Source organism: Pezoporus flaviventris, unplaced genomic scaffold (genome assembly GCF_033815535.1).
Source record: "Pezoporus flaviventris isolate CSIRO_AGI_PZ_B2104156 unplaced genomic scaffold, CSIRO_AGI_Pfla_v1 ptg000013l, whole genome shotgun sequence".
NCBI lineage: Eukaryota > Metazoa > Chordata > Aves > Psittaciformes > Psittacidae > Pezoporus > Pezoporus flaviventris.
This window is the reverse complement of record NW_026892561.1, coordinates 33,729,205-33,753,331: the sequence shown is the minus strand read 5'-3', so window position 1 is coordinate 33,753,331 and position 24,127 is coordinate 33,729,205. Positions and strand designations below refer to the sequence as shown.

At 41.5% G+C, this 24,127-nt stretch overlaps 2 protein-coding genes across 3 annotated transcripts; one reads left to right on the top strand and one right to left on the bottom strand.

Annotated features, from left to right (window-relative positions):
• The first annotated feature begins 18 nt into the window (after positions 1-18).
• On the top strand, positions 19-23,465 carry GFM1 (G elongation factor mitochondrial 1). Its single transcript, XM_061452649.1, has 18 exons — positions 19-167; positions 763-915; positions 1,466-1,598; positions 1,820-2,024; positions 2,782-2,898; positions 3,472-3,622; positions 7,687-7,841; positions 8,782-8,866; positions 9,932-10,069; positions 10,752-10,853; positions 11,496-11,552; positions 11,959-12,096; positions 13,016-13,098; positions 19,297-19,459; positions 20,566-20,710; positions 21,195-21,355; positions 22,201-22,254; positions 23,047-23,465. The coding sequence occupies exons 1-18, from the start codon at positions 96-98 to the stop codon at positions 23,176-23,178; spliced, it is 2,244 nt and encodes a 747-aa protein (XP_061308633.1). The 5' UTR covers positions 19-95; the 3' UTR covers positions 23,179-23,465.
• LXN (latexin) lies at positions 11,213-18,628 on the bottom strand. Of its 2 annotated transcripts, XR_009743198.1 has the most exons (7): positions 18,434-18,628; positions 17,880-17,942; positions 17,106-17,280; positions 16,352-16,488; positions 14,398-14,460; positions 13,257-13,448; positions 11,213-11,796 (listed from the first exon to the last, which is right to left on the bottom strand). XR_009743198.1 is itself a non-coding variant. In XM_061452663.1 (6 exons), exons 1-6 carry the CDS (start codon positions 18,560-18,562, stop codon positions 13,353-13,355), a joined length of 663 nt encoding a protein of 220 aa, XP_061308647.1. In that variant the 5' UTR covers positions 18,563-18,628; the 3' UTR covers positions 13,121-13,352. The 2 variants fall into 2 exon arrangements, 1 of the variants encoding a protein (XP_061308647.1); XM_061452663.1 differs by lacking the exon at positions 11,213-11,796 and having other exon boundaries at positions 13,121-13,448.
• Positions 23,466-24,127: the final 662 nt, after the last annotated feature.

Here is a 24,127-nt window from a genome sequence, read left to right as displayed (position 1 = left end):
CCCCGAGTCTCTCGCCCCCTGCTGCTGCCGGGCCCGCTCCGCATGCGTGGAGCCCCGGAAGCGGTGTGGGCCGACTTCGGCGGCGGTCGGGAGCCATGCTGCGGGCGCTGGGGACGGGCCTGGCGCGGGGGCACCTGAAGAAGCAGCAGCGGCGTCGGCGGCAGCAGGTACCGGCCGCGGCCGTTTCGTGAGGGGCGGCAGCTGCAGCGGCGCGGGCCGGGCTGGGCTGGGCTGGGCTGGGCTGGGGCGGGACAGTACGGGCGCCCTGCGGAGGAGGCCAGGGGACGCGGGACTGCGGGGCCTGGTGAAGCCTGCGAGGGCCGAGCGAACTGTGAGAGGCCGGACGTAGATGCCGGTGCCCGGGCGCACCAGCCTCCCGTTCCTGCGGCGGCGGGAGAGGAGCTGAGGTGAAGGGATGGTGACAGGGAGAGGACAGACCTGTCTGAAAGCACCGTATGAGCCGCAGGGAAACATGCAGCGGGTCGGTCAGAGGAACAGGAGGAGGAACAGAGGAGTCGAGAATAGAGTGGGATTGAAACACGGGACTTGGCGTGGAGGTGTCACCTGGCTTCTTCGAGTGTGGTGCGGAGCTTAGAGGTGGCCCTGTGGGAGCTTGGAAAGGCTGTTTTGCTCCAAATGACCCATTGATAGTAGATTGGCCAGAAGCCATAGAAAGGCAGTTGACTGAGGTTTATTTATTGATGCAGTGGTTTGTGTTCGATCTGTTCCTAGCTAAACCAACAATATTTTCTTGCCTTTCAGTTTCTCCTGAGCTCCTGTAGGCACTGTTCTTCAGGATTCCTTCCCAATGAGAGGATCCGGAACATTGGGATCTCAGCCCACATCGACTCAGGGAAGACGACATTAACGGAGAGAATTCTTTTCTATACGGGCAGGATTGCACAGATGCATGAGGTTGGTTTTCAGAAGACTCCAGAGACACCCTGCCAGGGCCGAGTGTATAACAGGAGGGCAAGGGGATAAAAAGAAATCTCTCCTTTACTGCAGTGTCCTCACTCTTTCAGAATACTTCTAATCTCATTTCAAGACTTTACTTCTTTACCATCTCCACGATAATTAAATGATTGAAGATATGTTTTTCTTTTGATATAGCCAAAGAGATAATATAGCTGTGAGAAACAGTGCATAGTGAGGTAATCTTTAGCTTCAGGTATGTTACTGTGTCAAATTCACAGTAAAGCATAATTTTCACAGACTTCTGATTAGCTTTTTCAGGAATGAACCTCATAAAAGGCAAATACATTAAAGTTGTAGATGGAGCTGAAGAAAAAGACTTGCTTGTAGCTCAAGAACTGTTGGCATATCTGCTTCACTGCATGAAAGATGATGCTCAGTATAGAAAGCATCACTCTAGCATGTGCAAGGTTATTGGTAAACTCTTGGACTGAATTTCCCCCAGCCCCTTTTTGGTTTTAGTACTTTATTTTTATTATTATTCCTTAAGGTGAAAGGTAAGGATGGAGTTGGAGCTGTCATGGACTCAATGGAGCTAGAGCGACAGCGTGGAATCACAATTCAATCCGCAGCAACATACACCATGTGGAAAGACATCAACATCAACATCATAGACACACCAGGTAAGGGCAGTTCTGAACATGCTGGGATTGCTGTTCTTTCATGTATGCATAGAACATGGTGCTGTCTTTGTGGTCAGTAGTCGCTCAAGCTGAGCTAATGTGACTCTTTCTGTACAGCTGCAGAATGATTCTGTTGGCTGTTGCTCTTTTCTGCCTGTATGAAAAAACAGTTTCTCATTATCTTTTCTCATCTGTAAATAATGTTTTTTTTTTTTATTCAGGGCATGTGGACTTCACAATTGAAGTGGAGAGATCTTTGCGAGTTCTTGATGGAGCTATTCTGGTTCTCTGTGCTGTTGGAGGAGTTCAGTGCCAGACAATAACAGTGAACAGGCAAATGAAACGTTACAATGTGCCATTTTTAACATTCATCAATAAACTGGACAGACAGGGCTCTCGTCCAGCCAGAGCAGTACAACAGTTGAGGTATTTATCATTTAAAATTATTTGTGAAATAAATCTGAAGTATTCACATAGCAGGTTAAGGAAGAATATTGAAAAGGGTTTTTTTAGATCTGTAGTTGCCAACTAGAGGGTAATACCTGATTTGAGAAGAAATCTTGATCTGACCTGTAAAATAACTCAATTTTCTCAAGAAAAACAAATGTTAGTGTCAGCTTGAGCTTGCAGTAACCAAAATTTTGGGGTTTGATATTTATTATTTTGATGGAACTATATTTGGAGCCACTTTGAAAATGGCTTTTTAATTTTTTCCTAGATCCTGGTAGCAAATGTACTGCAGCTTACAGGAGGGAGATGACATAGGGTGGGATGATTTCTAGTTCGGATAACAGAAGTCTTACTTGCTCCTTACCTGCAGTCTCTCTGTGCCTAATTTGATCTGTGAGATCAAATGATCAAATAAGATGAATGCATTAATATGTATTAAGGGATAAGCAACTCCCATAAATCAAGTAATTTATCTGAAACCAGTTTGCACGGCCTTCTTTCCCATGAAAGTCACTCAGTATATCTATTGAGATACAGAGGGCTGGCTGTCACTCAGGTTAAAATGCAACTGGGCATTTTTCATCAGTATTGGTAGATTTTTGGCACTGTCCAGAGGAGAAATGAGAGTGATTTTGTAGGAGCGATATGTTGTTCAAAGACCATCTGGAGCACATATATAGAAATTACTTTTTTTTTTCTTCTTGAACTGATTTGTATTTGTTCTCTTTTTCAGATCCAAGTTAAAACACAATGCAGCTTTTGTTCAGATTCCAATTGGGCTGGAGGGAAACTTTAAAGGAATTATTGATCTCATTGAAGAAAAAGCTATATATTTTGATGGTGAGCTTGGGTAAGTTTTGAAACTTGCATATTTCTTAGCTAGAGCTGGCATTTTTTGCAGCTACCTGCAGTTTCTCTTCAGAGATGAAAAAGCCTGCTCTTTGGGAAGTTAGGGATGTGGCTTGTGGTAGTGCTGAGATATGGCCTTTCAGCTCTTCAGGTTATGGCAGAATGATTCTGCAGAGTCGGGTTTAGTGATGGGCAGTGGCGGCATAAATTGTGTGCTAACTGAAGTAGTGTGAATAGCCACACTTGCCAGCCTGAGAAATAGCAGACTTGCTTTATAACGGGAACTGATAACATGGGTTTGGCCTGAGTTTCTGGGATGAAGATAAGATGTGGGTGAGGTTGTTGAACAGGTTACCCTGCATCCTTGTAAACTCCCTACTATGAGTGGGAAGAAACCTGCTAAATCATCAAAGATAACATGTTGATATTCTTATGTGATTTCTTACCGCTCCACCAATATCCATGTCAAGAATGAATTTTCTTGGTCAGGCAGGTCATCACAATGATTAGTGATTGAAAGGTTGGTTCATACGGTATTCCTTTAAAGTGGTTATGTTATTTAATGTGTGTGTAGCCAGAATCTTCGGTATGATGAAATTCCAGCTGAATTTAGAGCTGAGGCTGCAGAGAGACGTCGGGAATTGATTGAATGTGTTGCTAACTCAGATGATCAGCTTGGGGAGCTGTTTTTGGAAGAGAAAATTCCTACACCTGCTGAGTTAAAGGTAACTTTATTGTGGTGGCCCTCCCTATAGCACTGTTACCTCACTGTTTTCTGTCCCTGTCTTCCTCCCTTTCTCATCTCCCAATAAAAAAGTTCTTGAAGTCTTGAAGAGATTATTTTTGCTTGAGTTCTCTGGTGTGAGTGTCACCTCCCACAGGTGGACACCCACTTCACTCCCTGTTGAGGGCCTGTTCCAGATTTATTTCTTGATTTTTCACTGAGAAGTCTGAGCTGCTGTGTGCCCTTCAGGGACCAGCGAATGGCTCAAAGATAGAGCTAGTAATTTTGTCATTCTGTTGCCTTCTTCTGTTACAGCTTGATGGTTTTGACTTACTTCATGTCCCACACCAAGTCAGTTGTTGAGATGCTGTAAGTTGTCTTTGTGCCTAGGAAATCCTGCCTTGTTTTGTATTTGCATTGGTTATGTTCCTCTGAAGTGAAGAGAGCAGTACATTAGAAGGAAACTGGAATGATTTGAGTTGGAAATGCTGGAGGAAATAAATCTAGGACATAGTACAATTTTCAAAAAAAGGAGAGTCACATTTCTTGAAAGTGGGGGGAAATTGGGACATGATTAATTTTAAAATATTTCAGATATGAAGTGGCAGACATGCCAACAAAAAAGGATGCTCACAGAGGTAATGAATAACATCATTTTCTGAATATCAGATGGCTGTAGACTAAAAGTTACCTGTTCTTGTGACAGTTTGATGTCGCTGTTTCCTCAAGACCATGTCCATGTAGTAAAAGGTGGCAGGGAGGCCTAGGAAGGTCAGCTGTGGTTACACAGTCTTTGTGGAAGTCCTGCCACTGTTCAGTCCAGGATGAGGTCTGTTGTGCAGTTCCAGGGAGGCTGGACAGCAGGCTAATGTGTGTTCCTTTGCTTAGGCTGTTCTGTATCAGACTTGGCAAACTGCACATACTGTTACAGATCATTACATGTGATGGCAGCCTCTTTAGGGATTATCATTGACTAATGATGCCTCTTGAGGTACTGCAGTATTAGCTTTAGGCAGGACAGGTGCAAAGCTTGGCTATCCCAGCATAAGCGTAAGAGAGCCTATGCTGCATGTGGACCTGCTTCTGCTGAGCCGTGAGCATAAAGTTAACCTGAGGACATGTACCCTTGCAGAACAAGTGCTAAGCTGGTTTGCATTCACTGCTCAGCCCCATGGGGTGGATATGTAACTCAAGACAATGACCTGTGGCTGTTGACATGCAGCAGTCTGCTGGGCTTTGTGCCTTGGTACACACTAGTGCAGGGGAACCATACCAAGGGCTAGATCTAAACATGGCTGTTTTTTCCTCTTAATGTGAGGAAAACACATTAAGTGCTCAGTGCGGGGATTTTTGTGATGCAGCTTGCTGTTTGCCACCACCTCTTGCTAATGTCAGAAGTTAACTTAAGCAGTAATCTCATAGTGCCCGCTGTTAATAGTTATTCGTCAAAAATTGAAACTGCTGCAGGAAAGCAGTTGCTGATGTGATTAAATGAAAAAGTGAGGTGTGAAGAGCCTCGCAGGCAGATGGCTTTTTCTAAGGGAGCTGCTGTTGGAGATAGAACAGCTTGGTTTTGAGCAGTGATGTTGCACAGAGTCTCCCTGGGGCCTGGAGCCTGCCTGACATCGCACTTTCCACTTCCTTTTGCTTTTCTTTGCCCACAGCTGGGAGCTGAAGAAGACAAGCTGAATTGAGACATAAACATTATAAGCATGAACTGTTTCTCTGAGTGGAGCCTGCTAAGCTAGCTGAGTTTGAGTCAGATGTGATCACTGAGGTTGCTGCTTTAAAAAATAGGTTTGAAATGAAAGTCCTCTTCTAAATATCTGGCTTGTTAGCAGTGCCTGATTGCCTCTGTGGTTGTCCTTTCCCTGTTAGGGTTTGCAGTGCTTGCTTGCCTGGAAGTTGGTTGCTCTCTCTGTTGGTAGAGGACTGGCAAGCCCTCAAAGCTGACGGGTGTTGCAAGTCCTCTAAGGTTTGGTTATTTGAATCTTCCTGACCTCTGAATTTTGATTTCATTTTAACTTTGCTACAAACCTTGGTTTTGGAGGTGTTTTGGTTGGGGTTATTTTTTAATTGGTTTAGCTGACCTACTAGTGATTAAAGTCTCAGGAAGAATAAACAGGAATATGTATACCAACTTGGCTTGAGACAAAAGCACAAGTTTTTTTTTTAAAGTACCAAGAAAACATCCCTCTTATTGATAACCAGACATTTAGTTATTCCATTAATGAAATGTTACTTTATGAAGCCTGAGCTATTCCTGTTACAAAGCAGCTCTTCTCTACTTCGATAAAGACAGAAATGTAATAGCAGTTTGAGATACCTGGAAGGATCTGTCCTTCACCTGGCAGAGGGAGTGGTACTGGTGTGAATACACTGTATTGCTGTAAGAGGTGAGAGATTTTTAGCAAGAAGCTGTTTTTAATAGCTCCTGCTGGAAAGAAAATCTGTTACGGAGACACATTTGTCTATTCAGCATGTCTCTGCTTCCCAGTTCTGAAAGCCAATTAATTATAGCTCTAATGGCTGTAGTACTGCAGATGCAGGTTAATTTGTACTAATATGTCCCTGAAGATGGATTTTCTTTCAGTGGCCAGCAGCCAAGTTTCCATTGGAAATATCTTTTTGTGGAAATGATGCTAAGTATCACTCCTGGATGCCACAGTCATAGCATATGATGTTTGCTGAAGATCAGCTGCTTAAGCATCACCTAATTTGCTGCTCTCCATAATGCTGCACTTAAGGAACTGATGTGCCCCAGGTATTCATTCGGGCACTCAGTGACTATAATCTTTATGTGAAAATAAAATTACTTTTTTCCCTGAGGTAATTGTTGATGAGGACAAATTGCAGTCATGTTGCTTTGTTTGAAAACATGTGGCCTAATAACAACACTGGGCCTCAGCACGGCCATATTTCCAATGTTCTAGAGAACAGACATGGGCAAGATGAGCAGAATTGATGATGTAGGATTTTTACCTTGTATTATTTTTGTGAAGTCATTACCTCAACAAATTTAAGGAATCACTGTTCTCTCTGTTAATTAAGAAGATAGCTTAGCCATCTGTCTTTGGGTACTTTAAATAACTCCCAGGTTAGATGATATGGTTAACTTGCTCTGTCAAGGAGAATTCATTTCTTTTAGCTTATCAAAGATGATAGGAGCTGCTTTTGGTTGGAGTGGGGGCCTCGGTAAGCACAGGTAGATGGCATCCTCTAGTGGCAGGGAGAGGTGGGACAGAAGTGGCAATCTGTTTCAGTAATTAATTCCGTGGTGGGGCATATAGTTTCTGTCCACCTTCATGGAAGATATCTACGATCACTGTTATGGAAGCTGTTGGTTCTCAGTTATACTTTGCAATATTGTGTAATGCTTTGGTGAGAGGTGCTGAATAACCATGAGATTACCATGCAGTTTATCTTGCTCAGTTTGCCAGGATATCCTGGAAAGATTCCCAAGACACTTGGTGCAACTTCAGCAGGTCTGTAGATGAATGTGAAGAGGTTCTTCAGTTATGCTTTTAAAACATCGTTCATAAAAAAGTGATGATTCATTCAGCATGGCACTTACCCAAATATCCCTTCCCTACCTAACTGCCTCTTTCAGAAGAGTTTTCCATAGTTTAAAGAACTATGGAGATACTGAAGCAGCTCCTTTTACTTTCACAAATTTAAACATGTATTGTTTCCTGACATCAGCTAAACAGGGGGAATGAGGCATCCAAAACAGAAATAAGGAACCCTGACTTTACCAGCAGAGAATCAAGAAACTCTTTCTGAGTATTTGGAGGTTATCCTGGTATTTATCTTAGGCATTTTCATTTTTAAGTTGGATTTAAGATGAAGGATAAAGAAAATCTCACAGAATTCTCTAGAATTGTGGTGGGCAAGTTTTATGAGAAGCACTGCTTAGGGGTTGTACAGGAGACTGTGTGGAGGTGGGCGCTTTACTCCAGGAGTAGAGATGATCAGCAGAAAGACCATCTGACTGCTGCTTGGTTGGTACTGCATCAGAATTCTGAAGTTGTTGCAGGAGGAGAGTAAAGCACTGGTATTTTCCAGCTTGCAATCAGAAGAGCAACACTGAAGAAGTCCTTTACCCCAGTACTTGTGGGAAGTGCTTTAAAGAACAAAGGAGTACAGCCATTGCTGGATGCTGTCCTGGAGTACCTCCCCAATCCTTCAGAGGTTGAGAACTACGCTATCCTTAACAAGCAGTAAGTATAGTGGCGAGCATATGGAGGGGTCTTGCAGTCTGGCTTCAAAGCAGTGTAATATGTAGCAGGCAATATTAACAAAATCCATGATCATTTCCCATTTGTATTAAGTAATGCCACCATAATTTTGCACAAACTGCTAAAACTAAGGAAGCTCATCTCTCATTTGAGGGTTTATGCTAGTATTTTTAACACGTTACTTGTTAAATTTGAAAAATTATTATCTGATTAGGTAGTTAGAAATTAATGGCAACCCTTAAACTCACACTTACAGCAGTGCGTAAAGAGCATTTTATTCTTTGGATGTGTTAGTTGAAGTAGATGTACCTTCACAATTAAATAGCATGAAACCCAACATTTGAGCCAGTAAATTGCCCTTAACATTTCAGTCGTAGCTTAGAGGCGGTCATCAGGTCTTCATAATGTCCTCAAATTGTTCAGACAGTATAATCATAGCTGAACAGAAATGGTGCTATAAATACAGTTTATGACTCCTCCCTGCTGCTATGCCTCTCACTGCTCCTAATGTCTGCCTGCAAAATAGACTAAACTTCACATGTTTTTTCACATTGTTTTTTCACATTGTCAGGAGAGATACTGCAGTGTCTCTTTCTTCACTCTAAAACCAGACTTGCCAATGAGTTGTGTCTGAGCGTATGATTAATTGCTTTCAGGGCAAAGTAGTTGGATGATACGAAGGACTAGTGAAACTTGTCATGGTTTTGTCCTCCTTTTAGGGATCTGCTGCAGTTTCTCTGAGATGCTTTCTGAGCATATGGGAGCTGCATATGGAAGCTACATTATGTCAGCATCTTTAGGCCTCTGTTATAAACCTGTGAAACTGAAGGCCCTTGGGACTTGCTGGGGTAGGGCTTATGTTTTAAGGACACTGCTATATTTGCTTCACAATGTAAACCCCCTCTTCATCCCTATTTTTAAGGGATTCTGAGGACAAAACCAAGTTCCTCTTGAACTCTGCTCGAGATGATTCCCAACCTTTTATAGGCCTTGCTTTTAAACTGGAGGTAAGCTGTTACCATTTTCCTTCCTAATGCAGCAAACCCAGTAGAGAAGCAAAGCATTTCCTGCAAAAGTTGATTTATGCAAGTTCTACTTGCAGCAAGCTACTGATGGCTTGTCATTAATGCCTGGGAAATGCCTTTCATTTTAGGGGAAAAGCACACATTTAAAGCTTTGTATTTTCAATGTGCCTGTTTGTGCATGTGACTGCTTTTTCACTTGGCTGCTGTGTATATAGTAGGGCTAAACTGAAAGTTTCTGGAGAATGGATGTCCAGAGCATTACCTAGCTAATTTATTCAGTTGCTTGCAAGTTTTCCATGCTACCAAGATCTGAGTTCTGTGGAGCAGAAATTGTAATCTCATTGTGCTAACCTTGAAGGAGAAGGGAAGGTATTCAGATTCATTGTTGGTGATTTCAGTAGAAAACAGAATGAGTCCAAAAAGATGGTACTACCAAAACTTCTGTAGACAAACAAACAAAAAAATCAGCTTATATTTAAATTAAATTTTATTTCTTTTTAAAAACTGCTTTCAAGCGTAAAGTCCACTAATGTGTCGAACACTGCCAATTTAGAAATTTTAAAATGGGTTATGTCCCTCAAATATTTCATGATTTTCTTAGTTAAAACCTGAAAATTTGGGGGTTTTGTGGGCTTATTTCAGATACTTTCAGAGACAATTCCTGGTTTTGTTTGAAGTTGAAAACAATGGAATGCAAGAGAGTCAGAGGGGAAAAAGTACACAGTTTTAACCAAACAAGTTGTTTGCTACCTAGGGAGTAGCAGTTCAGATTTCATATGGATAGGCTGGCTAGATTGGTAGGTAGCGTACGCCTCTGCTGGGAACATCTAGGAGTGGTAAAGCTGGTGAAGTAAAGAAATTGCCAGGAGATGCCAAGTTCCATTCCAGGGAAAGCTGAGACTATGTCAAAAAAAGTTTCATTTACGTATCCAGTATGTAAATTCAAACCAGAAACATTTAGTCAGTCAGCACAGATGATGCTTTGAATAGTAGTAGTTTTGTCTCCCAGAATTATTATATCTGACTTCTAATGAATTTTTATTCCAGGCTGGACGTTTTGGGCAGTTAACCTATATTCGCGCTTATCAGGGGATGCTGAAGAAATCCGATTATATATATAACACTAGGACTGGGAAGAGAGTGCGCGTACAGAGACTTGTCCGTATGCATTCGGACAACATGGAGGTGAGAGTGTGAGGTACAATCCACATGGGTTGCCTTTTGAACTGCTCTCACCAAACGAGCTGCCGGCCTTTCAGCTATTTCTGAACGATGTGACATGTGAGAGTTCTGCTTTTGTTGTTAATTCATACTTGCCTCTAGCACTTAATAGTGCTCTGCAAGAAACTGGAATGATCTCTAGTATATTACGTCCACTGAAGTGGAAGAATCTTTGCCCGAGAAGCATTATCAAATGGCTTTGAGGTGATAGGTAAAGAAAGCCAGCTGTGGTATTATCCTCATACTCCGTATTTTTGGGAGAGGGGAAATAGGATTGGCAAAATACATGCCAAAGTTTTCTTCCACATGATTCCTGAATACAATTCTGAAAACAGCTGCAAATACCAGTCTTTCCTGTTCAGGATTCCCGAACTCTATAGGTGGGTCAGGACTGCCTGATGAAACATACTATGTTGCTTGCTTCACACCCTTAAACTAGAGTAAGTTAGCATCCAAGCTGAGGTATCTTTTTTGTGCTTTGAATAAAGAGAAAAAAGATTTACAGAGCATTTTATCAAACCTTCAATTTTCAAAGGAGCTTAACTTCAGGCATTTTAACACATTATTTATGTATCTTCTTAAAACCAGGTGTAGGTTGTAAGATGCCTTTCAGTGTTATCTAAATAGTAAACTTATCTTTCTTAAGGATGTAAATGAAGTTTATGCAGGGGACATATGTGCGCTGTTTGGAATAGATTGCGCTAGTGGGGATACATTCACTGATAAAACCAGTACTGCCATTTCCATGGTGAGTACACCTTTTCTTCTGTATGCCTCATGCATTGAAATCTGCCAGGATTTTGTCGTATGTTTGTAATCATCTGTTTGGTCTAAATATTTTCTGATGTATATACAACCACAAATACTTCTTGTGACTATTTGTTATACCTCATGAAGCCTGAGTGTATGGAAGCATGGTATGGGCAAGAGAGATAACACACCCGTTTACTATGCTTGAAATCAAATACTATTTCAGTGTTAGCAAACTGTTAGAAGTGGATGCTGTTACTCAAAAGGATTAAGCTATGTATTTGTCTATGTATTTACATACATCAGTTTGGGTTGTTTGTTTTTTTTTTTATTTATATATATTTACAAAATCTCTCGGGAAGCAGACTTCTCACCAGTGTGAAATCCAGTACATTTAGGAAATGGTGTTGCAAATACTGTGGCTGCCAGTACAGCATGCATTATGTTACAGCCTTGTAGTAATCCTTGGGAGAGTTACATAGTTTTGTTACACTATGATACTAGATACAGGGTAGATAAGTAAAACAGTCATACCCTGTTTGTAAGCCTGGGTTCTTGTGACCAAACTGTTCTGGAGAAATGACATCAGCAAGTGTAGTGGAACTCAGTTGTGTGATCTCTTCCTTTATGGCCATTGCAGGAATCAATCCACATCCCTGATCCTGTCATTTCAGTAGCTATGAAGCCTTCCAACAAGGTAGGAGGAGTCTGAATCAACCTTCTTCTGACTGAGTTACCTTCCTTTGCTGCTTTTATAATTTTATGCAGGTTTGCAGTTAAATATGGAACTGCAGACTAAAATGAGCAGTGTTTTCAAATGTTTTATCTGAAGTACTTAATATATCATTCAGATAACGCAGCATGTGACTGCATTAAATGATATCACTTAGCCATAAAGAAGATGCACATCTTTGACCTGTGTAAACATGGACTCAAAGTAGCTGGAAGGATAAATACAGTTACAAATGTGTGGCTGTGTTTCAGAAAGTAACCTCATGAGAGTCAGAGTGCTAAGCAGTTAATAGGAAAAATTTCAGGCCTTTTTGTTGTGCAACTTCTGGATATTGAGTTAATGTTTTCTTGCGTGTGTAATTGTTTTTCAGAATGACTTTGATAAATTTGCAAAAGGCCTGGGCCGCTTTACAAAGGAAGATCCCACTTTCAGAACCCATTTTGATGATGAGAGCAAAGAGACCATTGTTTCTGGAATGGGGGAACTGCACTTGGAAATCTATGCCCAGGTAATGTGGGAAGCAGATTCTATGGATTCTACTTTTGCTGGTTTTCCAATCAAGAATTCTCCTTGCTTTCTGGCTGCGACCAGAATCTTATCTGCAGATGGCCTAACTGATGCCAGTCTTTATGCCCGATTTTGTAATTGGGCATCAAGTTTACAAGATGTTTGGAGGTGTACAACTCCATTTGCTTTAGTGTAATCAGGGTTATCATGTGACAGCTATTTTGAGATCTTCCCAGCAGAAAGCACTAATTAATGTGAATGCTAGCTGCTTAGGGAAGAGTTTAACTTCTTAGCTTTTGAAGATTCTTCCTCTCCAGTGGTTCTATTTTGAAGCCTTGTAAACTGTTTCAGTGAAACTTATGCCTGGAATATTTTTACTCTTTGGTTCAAATCCATTAAAAATGTATTAAGCACTACACTTTGCTTTAGCAGCCTTTGCTTATAATTAATTTTATTGTTGGCAGTTTCCTACAGGAGAAATACTCTGTTTCTGTGGTTTTAAATGTGTCATTCCATAATAAGAAATTATGCAGGCAGGAGGGAATAGTTAGTGGTTTGTTTGTTTCTTTCAAGTTGATGTCTGTATTTTAGTCTAACACAATAGATGTATCTGAAACGCCGACAGAATGAATTAAAAATGGATTTTGTCTTTAAAAACTTAAATTTGAGTAAAATAACTAATGCTGTTCCCTTTTCTTGTATCTAAAGGTATAGGCCCTAAACAAGGTTGCCTGCAAAATGACAGTTAATAATTTGTGATGTTAAAAAAAACACCAAGAAACCAAAAATCATTCCAACCTCAAACCTAAAAACCTGGTTAACCCTGATTAAGTTTCTCATGTCAGAAAAGATCTGTCAGTAAAATGATTTCCAATAAATTGTTCCAACTGAATAATTATGTATTTAATTTTCCCCTGCAGCGAATGGAAAGGGAATATGGTTGCCCCTGCACCATGGGAAAGCCAAAAGTTGCCTTTAGGGAGAACATCTCTGCCCCTGTGCCGTAAGTATTCTTTCTGGTAACACAGCTTATTTAAATATATTTTGATGCAGACTTTGATTATGTAGCAGGAAAACTGCCCTTTGAATCATCAGATCAAAGCACAATGTACAGGAAAAGTTTAGCTGAGGAAGAAGTCAAAGTCCTTAACTTCTTCGTACCTTGGTTGTGTATCCACCATCATCAACTTATCTGGCCTCCATTCAAACGATTATTGTAGCATTTGAGCTTCTTCCATTGCTGTATAGGGTGGTTCGTTATTCCGATGCATGTTTTGGCTGACGGCTCTCCCGTGTCACTTGAACACCATGCTGTGGGTGCCAGAGAACTGTCATTTGCCAGGGAATGATCTCCTGTGGATAGAAAATAACACTGTAGAAAGTGGTATTTACTTTGGGCAATACCAAACAGGAATTTACTGCTGCAATACAGCCATACCTGGCCTGAGTATAAGTAGTTGATCAAGCAACAGCACAGGGTAGGCACTGTAACACACAGTCCTGTGACCTGTCCAAATATCTGAAGGTCTCCTGCAAGTTTTCTTTCAGCCTGTGTTGTGCTCCATGCTTCTGCAACTACATTTTTCTTTCATCTCAGCAAGTTTTGCAGCTTGAGCATGTCTGTGTTGGATTTCCCCTCTTATTGTTAGTGCTATTGCTATTTTGGGACACTTGCCCTTCACTGCAGAGCACAATGAAAAACCTGTGCTTTTGTTCTGCAGTGAGTTAGCTACTGCTTCTCTGGAATCTTTTCTTCATGGAAAATTTAGGAACTAAAAGCGCTACAGGTGCCTCGACTTGAGAATGTAGTGGGGTAGGAAGCAGTGGGGCTGTAAGTGGGAGTGAGATCTCTATTATCAGTGGATGATTTATTACAGGAGGTTGCACAATTGGGAACTTCTCTTTCAAGTTTTCTGTATTTTTCTTATGAAAACACTTGCTCAGATCTCAAAATTATGATGGAGAATAGCATCCAATGTAAATGCTGGTTTAGGAACCAAAGTTTCTGCTGCTTTCTTCCATGAACTGCTGGGCTAGATGATGCCTCTCTATACTGGTCCAGCACTGCTGTCCTCTAGCATAGAAGCGCTCCGTAGCTCCAGCTGGAATGCAGCTAAGCAGTCCTGGATGCAGGCAGCTGCTGCTTCCCTTTATCTCTGGCCAGTTTGGCAGTAGTACCTCCCTGGAGGAGAGAGCCATGAATGACCAGTATATTGAACTTCTGCCATTCCCAAGAAGGCCCAGAAATAGCTGAAAATTACTGTCTGCTCTAAAAAGGTCTTTTTAGAAATGAAGACTTTACCTGGGACACCATTTCGTGAAGTAGAATCATGTAGTCAAATTCAAGATACTCATCACTTCTTTTCTGGAAAGACAAGATGAAAAGGGCTGAATGAGGGGCTTCCCCTTGCCTTAAAAAAAAGTGACTCAGTTCTCTTTGAAATACATCAGAGAAATTTTATGATAACCAAATGAAACAAATAAAGCAAATGGAGCTTAGTCACTATAACAAAACAAAAAGATACTGTTTTCTATTTCTGTGATGTCAAAAATTGCACTGGAGACTGAATGTGGAACCTGTGCTAATTCCTCCCTTAAAGAAGCTAGATTTATCTCAGCTTCGGGAACTCATTTGTGAAGGCAACACCTGATTCTAGAAGATGTCAATTTAACCCAAATAATACTAAATAAAATGGTCAATAGGATAAGAGGCTCTACAAATTACCAGTGATTGTGTGACTGACAGTGCATACACTGGCCACTGGAACATGCTCTTTATGTATCTGTTGTTCAGGGAAAAGAAAAGGAACAAAATTATCGAAGAGAAATGGCAGCTGGTTTACTTTAATAGTCTTATGTCTGCCTTGTCCTTAAATTCATCTGGTTTGTTAAAGAGGGTTTTTTTAATCTTGCTCATGCACAGCCCTGCAGCATCTGTGAATTGCTTTAAGATAGCCATCAGAGGGAGCAAAACCTTAACAAACAGTGCTCCCAGAATGAGTTTCTGCATTTCTTTCATCCTCAGAATTTCATGTGAATTCACTGTCTGTTCTGAGTGGCAGAACATTTGGGCTCTAAAAGTCGGTTCTGAAGAATCCTGATCTACTGGGTTTTCTAAATATGAAACCCTTCTTCTTTACCCTAGTTTGCATACTAAATTTCCTTGAATTTCAAGTTGACCATCCCTGTAAGAGTTATTCTTAACTTATATGTTCTCCAAATAGAGAAGAATGGGGAGAATCTACCATTAAATTCTGTTAATTTAAAAACAAACCCCAAACCTGCTCTAACACAGCTTTTCTGAAAGCAAGTCACTTTATTAGTTAAGCCTGTTCCAGGCAAGACATTTCCAAGGCCTGTTGATAGTGGCAGCTAGTAACTGACTTAATTTGAACAGCTACAGTGAGATTTTCCAGTTATTTTTATTGCTTAGCTTAGGGCAGATCCAGATCTGCTCAAAATAAACACTTCACTTGTAACCACTCAGAAATAAGTGAAAACAGAAAATATTTTGCTCTGAAGTATCCTAACCCTACTAACTGTAACCCTACCTCCCCCCCCCCCCCGACCCCCCAGATACTTAAAAATTAGTAAGTTTGGAGAGAACAAAGTAAACCAGCTAATAATGAGAGTGGAATTACATCAATGCTTTCTTTCTTGATTAGCATTTTGTGGTGAACTAGCAAATGGATGGAGACTGCAGTAGTGCAAACAGAAGCACTGTAGATTGTTTTACTGAATCTGAGGTGCAGCCCATTGCTATTTGTTTGGACACAGCTATTGCAGAGACATCAAGCAGTATTACTGTGACTGATTGCTAGATCATGGTGTAGATCAAGATATAAAGGACAGTATTCCAATGCATATTATGCAGATGCAAGAACACTGTCAGATTGGCCTGCATTAAAGATGGAAGGCAGGAAAGTAATATAAAACTGTAATCAATGTGATGACCTTAAAGCGGAGAGTCAATTTTCTTAACTGAGCAAATGTAAAATGCTGCTCTTGCCAAGAAAACATGGCTTCTATAAGCAAAATTATGAAGAGAAGTGATCTAAATAAACACTGAAGAATTTATGATTTGTTAGAGAGAAGGATTAGGTCGAAAAAAAACTAAACACTGGCTTAAAAATGAACCAGACAGAGAAGTTAAGTTACATCTGAGGTTTCTTGCTTAACAGCTGTAATCCAGTACATGCCACAACTCCTTAGCTCATAGATGGTATTTTTCTTTCAGAGCGTTGATGATAACTTACCACTTGCTTCACATGTTTAATTTGGGCAAGTTGGAACTTAGTGTTCTCAGTCGAGTTCTGCCATATCACATAGCCAGAGGCAACCCATGCTAGCAGCCGGATGGGCTCCATTTCTGGGGATGTGTTGCCGTGGTTGTCTGGCAAACAAAATAAATAACAAAGCAAAGTTCACAGAGTTGCAGCCATTAACAGAACCTTATCACCTAATAGTAAGGTTTGGTGCTAAAGTCACTTAGGTTCCTCACTGGGTGTCACAGATCTTCTTTATAATTGTGGAAGAGCTGCTGCATCACCGCTGTTTTTCTCCCACTTTTTTCTCTTAATATACATTCTATAAGGTCTTCAAGGCAGCAGTTGCTCTAAAGTAAGAGCAGACCCTAGTACTAGAGCGGGGGTGTCTGATGTACTATGCCAAGGACAGGTGCAAGCAGTAAGCAGTATGCTGGTAAAGGAAGAGGTGGCAGTAGCAGGTGATTTTTCAAGAGAAGTCACATATAAATCATATAGAGGTTGTGTATTTCATAAATGGTGAATAAAACTACTAGTGTTGTGATTGACACACCACTGTGAATAAGATAAAGTGAGTCAGCATGTGTTCAGAGTAGGGCTAATGGCCCGATCCCCCTCAGCTCTGGCTTTCATAGTAGGGGTCCCATAGGGATCATGGACCACTACCAGCTGAGCTTAGGTTTGCTTCTGGTGATGGAGATGTTGCCTCAAAACCTTCCTTCTTGTCCAAACCCCTTCTTTGTACCTGGTATGTTTTCTGCCACAAGCTCTTTTTCCAGGCTCTTGATTCGATTGTAGAATATGTTATCTGCTTCATCTGTGTTCTTAAGTTCTCCTTCAATTGTGAATTGCACATCTGGAGCAATGTTTTTGTTGCCCATATGATGAAGAACCTCAGCTGTGCAGTTAACAGTACTGTCCTGTTACAGAGTTAATTATGTGTATTAATATTTGATTAAATAGACGTATAATATTGGTAATTTGTAGTTCTAAAATTTTTGTTTTCTTTATGTAGTTGCCATTTTTCTCTAAGTCTGGCCCATACAGATTTGCTGATTATTTAAGAAACGGTTAAATTCATAGTATATCTATGAATATGCTATAAGGGCAGTTTTCTTTCTGCAGTGACAGAAGGGGCAATCATTGTGGTGCAAAAGAATGTTACTTGGGCTCTTCGGGTGGAGTAATGGGTTCAAATAACTGCAGTTTTCAACTGAATGACACTGAAATGTCCCTGTGATACCTCAAACATTTTCTTGTGTTACAGTGGTAGGTACCAGATGTTCAGGGCTTTTATGGTGAAAGAAATGGGGGTTCCGTTATGGTAAAATTTAGCTTTTTTTTTTTTCTTCCCGATTTGCGGTATAGAAAAATCTGAACCGTGATGTCAAGTATTATTAACTGGTGTGTCCACTGGCCTCATCTAGGATCAGCAGCATAAACTGCTGCATTTTTATTAGGTGCCAGTAGTGCCAACTTCTGCCCACAGAATGTGTTAATTAAATACATGTGAACTCACTTTGTCAAGGACATCTTCTAACACCAATTCCAGATAGTACTTACGCCCAACACCATCAATGTCCTAAATAAGAAAAACATTAAGAACATTTATTTTGTGAAATGACTTTGCATTGTGTAAAATATTCTAGTTACTGTGAAGTGCTGCAATAGTGTGATTCTCTACAGGGTCTATACAGAGATAGGATATTCTAGTTTTTCCTGCCATGTTAAGATCACTTGTTTAATTTGCACCTGATCAGTACCTCTTCATCCATCTCCATTCTTGTATTCTACGTGTTTGTCCAGTATTTGGGCTCGCTGTGTCTTTCTGTCCAATAATGTGCAGCTTGGCTTAACACCGAAGTAAGTTTTAACTGGGTTCCTTATATTAAGCCTGTGTGTGCTGTTGCCTTTCCGAGGCAGCCTTGCCCTGCTCGCAGCCTGCCAGCCGCCCCCTCCGAGGCGATACGCGACGGCCCTGCCCGCCTTCGGGAGGCAGATAACCTGCCAGCCGCCCTCTTCGAGCTCCGGCCCGGCGCGGCTTCCTGCCCCGGCTCTCCGCCCGCCCCTCACCTGCCTGCGGCCGCTGCGAACGGCCCGCAGCGCCAGGCCGCGCCCGGGGCTCCCGCGCCGGTAGCTGAGGTAGCAGGCGGCCAGCGCCGCCGCCCGGGTGGCGGAGTAGTGGCTCGGCGGCAGCTCCATGGCGAAGGGGAACCGCTTCCTCCTCCCGCAGGAAGCGACCGGGGCGGAGCGGGGCCGCCCCGCCGGCTGCGGCTCACACCCCCGCGGCGCCTCGGAGCGGAGCGGGGCCGGGTCGGGTTTGCCCGGGTCTGGCCTCTCCCCTCCAGCCCTGGTCGCTGCGGGGAGCAGCCCTGACACACGAGAGTTATTCCACCGCCCAGGCACCGCACCGAGTGCTCACGGGCGGAACCGCTGGCAGCCCAGCCGGTGGGACCGCGGGCAGATGTTCTGGAGAGGATTCACATCTCTCCAGGTTCGCTTAAAAAAATCGTTTGCCAGTTCGTGTTCACAAGCTTTTTCCCTGATTATCCCCTTGTTCAGCGTCTGTGCTTAACATCAAAGTACTTTGTGGGTGGAAAATTCAGGTATGTGCAGAAACAGCAGTAAGAATCTTGTTACTCAAGTCAACAAAAGCACACGCCTAAAGGTAAGCAGGCTTTATTAGCGTTGCTTGCCGAGTCTGTGTTTTGTGAGATTTAACTCACCGCAATCTCTCAGCTTCCCGCTTGCAAGATGAGTCCTGGTGCTCCCTCTTTGGGTGCTAAATAGCCTCAAGCTGTTTAATCTGCTGTTACATGGCGTTTAGCCATTTTGTTTACACAGAACCAAACAAAATAAAACAACATGAAGAATGGGAACTTTTTTTTTCTGTAGAAAACTGGTTTGTGTAATGAGTAACACGGTTTTGTTTCTAGGTTTGAGTATACGCATAAGAAACAGACTGGTGGAGCAGGCCAGTATGGCAAAGTTATAGGTGTGCTTGAGCCCCTGGATCCAGAGGACTACACAAAAGTAGAGTTTGAAGACAGAACCATTGGGACAAATATTCCAAAACAATTCGTGCCTGCTGTTGAAAAGGTACAAAATATTTTTCTGTGTGTATAACATATAAAAAATACTGGTTGTTTTCCTGCTATACAGTCCGCATTTACTGTGACTGTCTTACCCAAGGCAACGCAGCTTTTCCCATTACTTCAGTGGAAGCAGAAACATTTGTGTGGTTTTTCTTCATTTCTGACATTCCTAGGTTTTCCACTTAATTTAGAAGCTGCAGTTTGTTTTCTTTGGTGGTGTGTGCTTGCTCTATTTACACAGCAGTGCCTCCATACAGAAGGTAGGCTTTCCTGTCTTGCAGTCAAACAAGCCTCCTGTTGAATCTGCTTTTTAATGGCCCCCTTCTGCTTCTGATTGTGGCCCCACGATTCTCATCTCTAACCCTGAAATATGTAACCTTTTTTTTGTGACTTCTCTGAGGCCGGCTATGTAGGAAACTGTAATTAAGCTGGATTTCCTACATGAATTACCAGATGTTCTTTATTTTTCTCTCTTCTTCAGCCTTCCTCTCTGCCTGTCTCTCTGAAACTGTATAACTTGCCATGTCCTAATTTAAGTAGTACCTACCATGATCCTTGAAGTCTTACAATAATGGATTCACCCAAAACAATTCCTTCATTGCTACATGACGCAACACTTAAAGATTTTTGCCAAATCCTTGAAAAAGCCTGCAGTCTTAAAGACTCTTGTTCTTTAGTTAAGTGGTTAGAGTAGTTCTTTCCGTAAAGAGCATTCTTTTAGGTTTTGATCGTACAGTCTCTTACCAACGCAAAGTTTTGAGCTGAGACATTTCCTTTTCTTGTCCTTAGCTTGGTACATGATTTCTGTTTTTTAAAAAGAGCAATATTGAACTGAGGTGCCAATGAATGATAGTACAAAGTTTTCAAATGCTTGGGAATGGGAAGTTTTCCCTGCTGTTTTTTTCTCCCATTATCTTACCAAGCAAGAAGGTCCATTGGGTAGATGCAGGTTTGCTGTTAGATATCATGAAAGGTTTTGGTGGGTTTTTTTTTGTTACTACTGCTTCGTTTTTTAAGTTTAATGTTTTTTGCAGGCTATTGTTAATGCTGCTCTTTTTTTAGGCTTTGTTTTGGTCTACAGACTGCTAACTTGGGAGATGTTATTCACAGGGATTCCGAGAAGCATGTGAAAAAGGTCTAGTGTCAGGGCACAGGATCTCAGGAGTGCGGTTTGCCCTAGAAGATGGTGCACATCACATGGTGGACTCCAATGAAATCTCTTTCATCAGAGCAGGAGAAGGAGCCCTGAAGCAAGGTATAAATCTGGTCATTTGGATCTGTGGTCCTGCTCGCTTCCTGATTGTTGGAGCTGAATCTAATGTACTCATTTCTATAGGTTCATTGTTTGCCTGTTGTCTCCTATGGATACACTCAAAGTTTAGACAGTTGTGTAGAGAAGAATATCTGCAAGAGTTTATAGAAATTTTAAGGGAGGCACAATAGTTCTTTTGGTTATTTGGAGAAATCCTGTTTATAGTACAGAAATACCAGCAGCTTCATTTTTAGACAGTTACAGAAAGAACATTTTATCAAACTGTGTGCCTTCTGGCATTGCAGTCTCAGGAATGAAAGGCAGGGGAGCTGAAATTTCACATAGTTGATTATTGTTTTCCCCCACTGATGTGAAAAGCACTTAACATTAACCATAAAACACCTCTTTGATATGCACAGGGGTACCTTGAATTACATCAGGCTTGTTCTTTTATGTTTGATTATTTAATTATTTTTTCCCACTCCAGCTATGGAGAATGCCACTGTGCGTATACTTGAACCCGTTATGGCGGTGGAGGTGATGGCACCCACGGAATTCCAAGGAGCAGTGATAGCTGGAATTAATCGCCGCCATGGTGTGATCACAGGACAAGATGGCGCAGAGGATTACTTTACTCTTTATGCTGAGGTTTGTGTTGTTTACTGGTTCCTGACCTTTCCTTTCTTGTGCTGCCTTTCAACTCCCTTTACTGTTTTACTTCCTGTCTGATGTATGTAAACTTGTAGCTGTGTTTTTCCGTGGATGAACATGACATTAGTTTTTCAGCAGATAAGTACTGTGCAGTGTTAGTAAACCTATTGTAGATTTGTTTTGCTCCAGAGAAGCCAGTTTACTGACCTAAAGTCAGATGATGGCAGAGAAAGAAACAGCACCCTGGTTGCTCAGGATGGGCCAGCTGTGCTACCCGAAACAAATCTGGGCAGCAATACAGGCACACAGAGCTCGGGGAAGATCTTTTTGTCTGCTGTCTTCCTTTAGCTGTTGCCTGCATTAACATCATAATTGCAGATAAACGCAAATTACTTGTCGTCAATGTTCCTTTTTTTTTTTTTTCCGCAAAAAAAACCTGTGTGTTCTCAGCAGGTGATCAGGTAAATCATCATTTGCCTTAGCTAAGGGCAGGCTACACACTGCATTGCTTCTGCTTCATAAATTGTTTAGAGGTGCAGTCTTGAGTTATTTCAAGCTTAATCTCATGCTTGCTGTCACAGACTACTGAATCTGGGGTATTTCAATATGTGGGGCATTCAGACTCTGATGGAATTTTGGGGGTTTCCTGCTGGAAAAACGTTGTGAATACAAATCAGTTGAAATAAGAGGTATTTTACAAAAATAGATAATTAGATCACTGCTGTTTAAAAAGAGCACCAGATTTTGCTGACTCTGCAATTGTAATTGAGATTAACTGGATGATAACCAAAGTTAATGGAAAAACATCTTGTTTTTACAAGAAGAGTATTTTGGGATTTTAGGTGCCACTGAATGATATGTTCGGATATGCTACTGAGTTGAGATCTTGCACAGAGGTATGTACTCACTGGACTTTCTGCTAAAACGTGTTTATTTCTGTAAATAAGTATGCTAATTTGCATCATTGTACACAGTGTATGCAACAGTAAAAGCAATAAGAATCAAGTGCAGAATCAGAAAATAAGCTTAGAGGTTTTGCTGTTACGTTAACTGTAGCTTTTTGAGTAGCATAGCTGTCATTAGCTGTGTCATTTCTGGCCAGAAAATTCTTTCATGCTTTGAGGATAGAAGAGATTCAGAGTTGTAAGCGATACAAAGTGGTTGGTATCAGTAAAGGTATTAAATTTACAGGCTAGAAAAGTTTAGGCATGCGCCTCAAATTATGGATGTCTGCAGGTAGAAGAGATTTTTTTGCAGCAGCGCCAGAAAGTTAAGGTGTCCTTTTTTTAGAATCTGTATGGCTGTAGTTATATGCTCTTTGAATGCATTTGAATTGGGTGAGTCTGGGTGTGACATAATATCCACTGTTCCACATCTGATGACACAAAAGTGTTGGTTTTCTGTAGGCCTTCAAATGGGTTGGTATTAATACCACAGTCACTTTTAGGTTTGAAGCAGAATTGTCACACTCATATGGTAGGAACCACAGGTGATCTTAAAGTCTTGTTCACAGGAACAACGTCCAGATACTGTGTGAGTTTGTATCTCATATGTATGTGCCTCAGTACATGATGTATGGTTCGTCATACACACTTACTGCATGTATTTCACAGATGAGGATGTGGCCTGCTAAATAAGTTTTCACTGTTTGTGTCCTTACCTTGACTGTTCTTTCTCCAACTCTACAGGGAAAGGGTGAATATACAATGGAATACTGTAAATACCAACCCTGTTCGCCCAGCACTCAAGAAGAAGTAATTAACAAATACCTCGAAGCAACAGGGCGACTCCCTGCAAAAAAGGGCAAAGTCAAAAACTGACTCCTTTCCTCTCGTGTATGTTGAATGTTTTTTCACAATATTCTCCCAAAGCTCCATTGCCCAAGCTGTGGCAGCAGTCAAGCCCAGCTGGATAAGTGCAAGCTGCAGCAGGGCTTGGACTTGGCATTTCGTCGTAGTATCCTTCCTTTGTGGTGTTCTCAGAAGCCACCAGGTGATTACACAATTGTTCACATGTAAATGCTACTCATTAACAAAATATATAAATGTTCAAACACAGATGTTAATTTGTCTTAATCCATTTGTAGTAAAATAATTTTAATTTTTTACTTGATACATCATTATTTTGTAATTAGGCCAGTTCCTGTTTCCCTGGTTTTGAAAGTTTCAAAATTTTTATTCAGGAGACTTGGCAAACGCTGACCTGCTGGGCAGGTATGTGGGGGATAAGCCACAACCCCATGCTCAGCGTTCTCTCACATGTCCTCCAAGCACAGATCCTTCGGCACTTCCAGCATCCCTTCCAGAGAATGAATGTCACTTTTCCCTCCACATCCTTCAGAAACCATGCCAGAAGCCTCCAGAGTCTTTCTTGTCACCAGATCTGCCTGTCGCTGAGAGTAGGGGGTATTTGAAGAGGATTGAGGAGAATGTATATGTAGAAGTTAACTCTTTCTGACACTGTGACATGTATTTATTTTATGGCCTTGCTTTCTTGTTAGAGAACTAAACCAAAGTTTACTTTTCCCAGAATCTTCCAATGAAGAGGACATGTTACTGCTGATGCTAGCTTGGGAATCATTTGAATAGTTCTTGGTCACTCAGAAGAGAGCTGAGACAAGGGTACTATAGTTAGGTGAGAAAGAGTAGTTATCATTATTTACTTTTTTGTTAATTGCTACCAGTGGATCCATACTGGGGTTTCTTTGCATGGTCTCCCTTCCTGTCTCGCTCAGCTTAACAATATTTTTGCAGACTTCCAGTAAACAGA

Coding starts and splice junctions, on each gene's coding strand:
- LXN (XM_061452663.1), bottom strand. CDS start 18,562: ATGGAGCTGCCGCCGAGCCACTACTCCGCCACCCGGGCGGCGGCGCTG. Junction 17,943..18,433: donor TTCGCAGCGGCCGCAGGCAG/GTGAGGGGCGGG, acceptor TTTCTTATTTAG/GACATTGATGGTGTTGGGCG. Junction 16,489..17,105: donor TGTGGCAGAAAACATACCAG/GTACAAAGAAGG, acceptor TTTGTTTGCCAG/ACAACCACGGCAACACATCC.
- GFM1 (XM_061452649.1), top strand. CDS start 96: ATGCTGCGGGCGCTGGGGACGGGCCTGGCGCGGGGGCACCTGAAGAAG. Junction 8,867..9,931: donor GCCTTGCTTTTAAACTGGAG/GTAAGCTGTTAC, acceptor TTTTTATTCCAG/GCTGGACGTTTTGGGCAGTT. Junction 10,070..10,751: donor TGCATTCGGACAACATGGAG/GTGAGAGTGTGA, acceptor ATCTTTCTTAAG/GATGTAAATGAAGTTTATGC.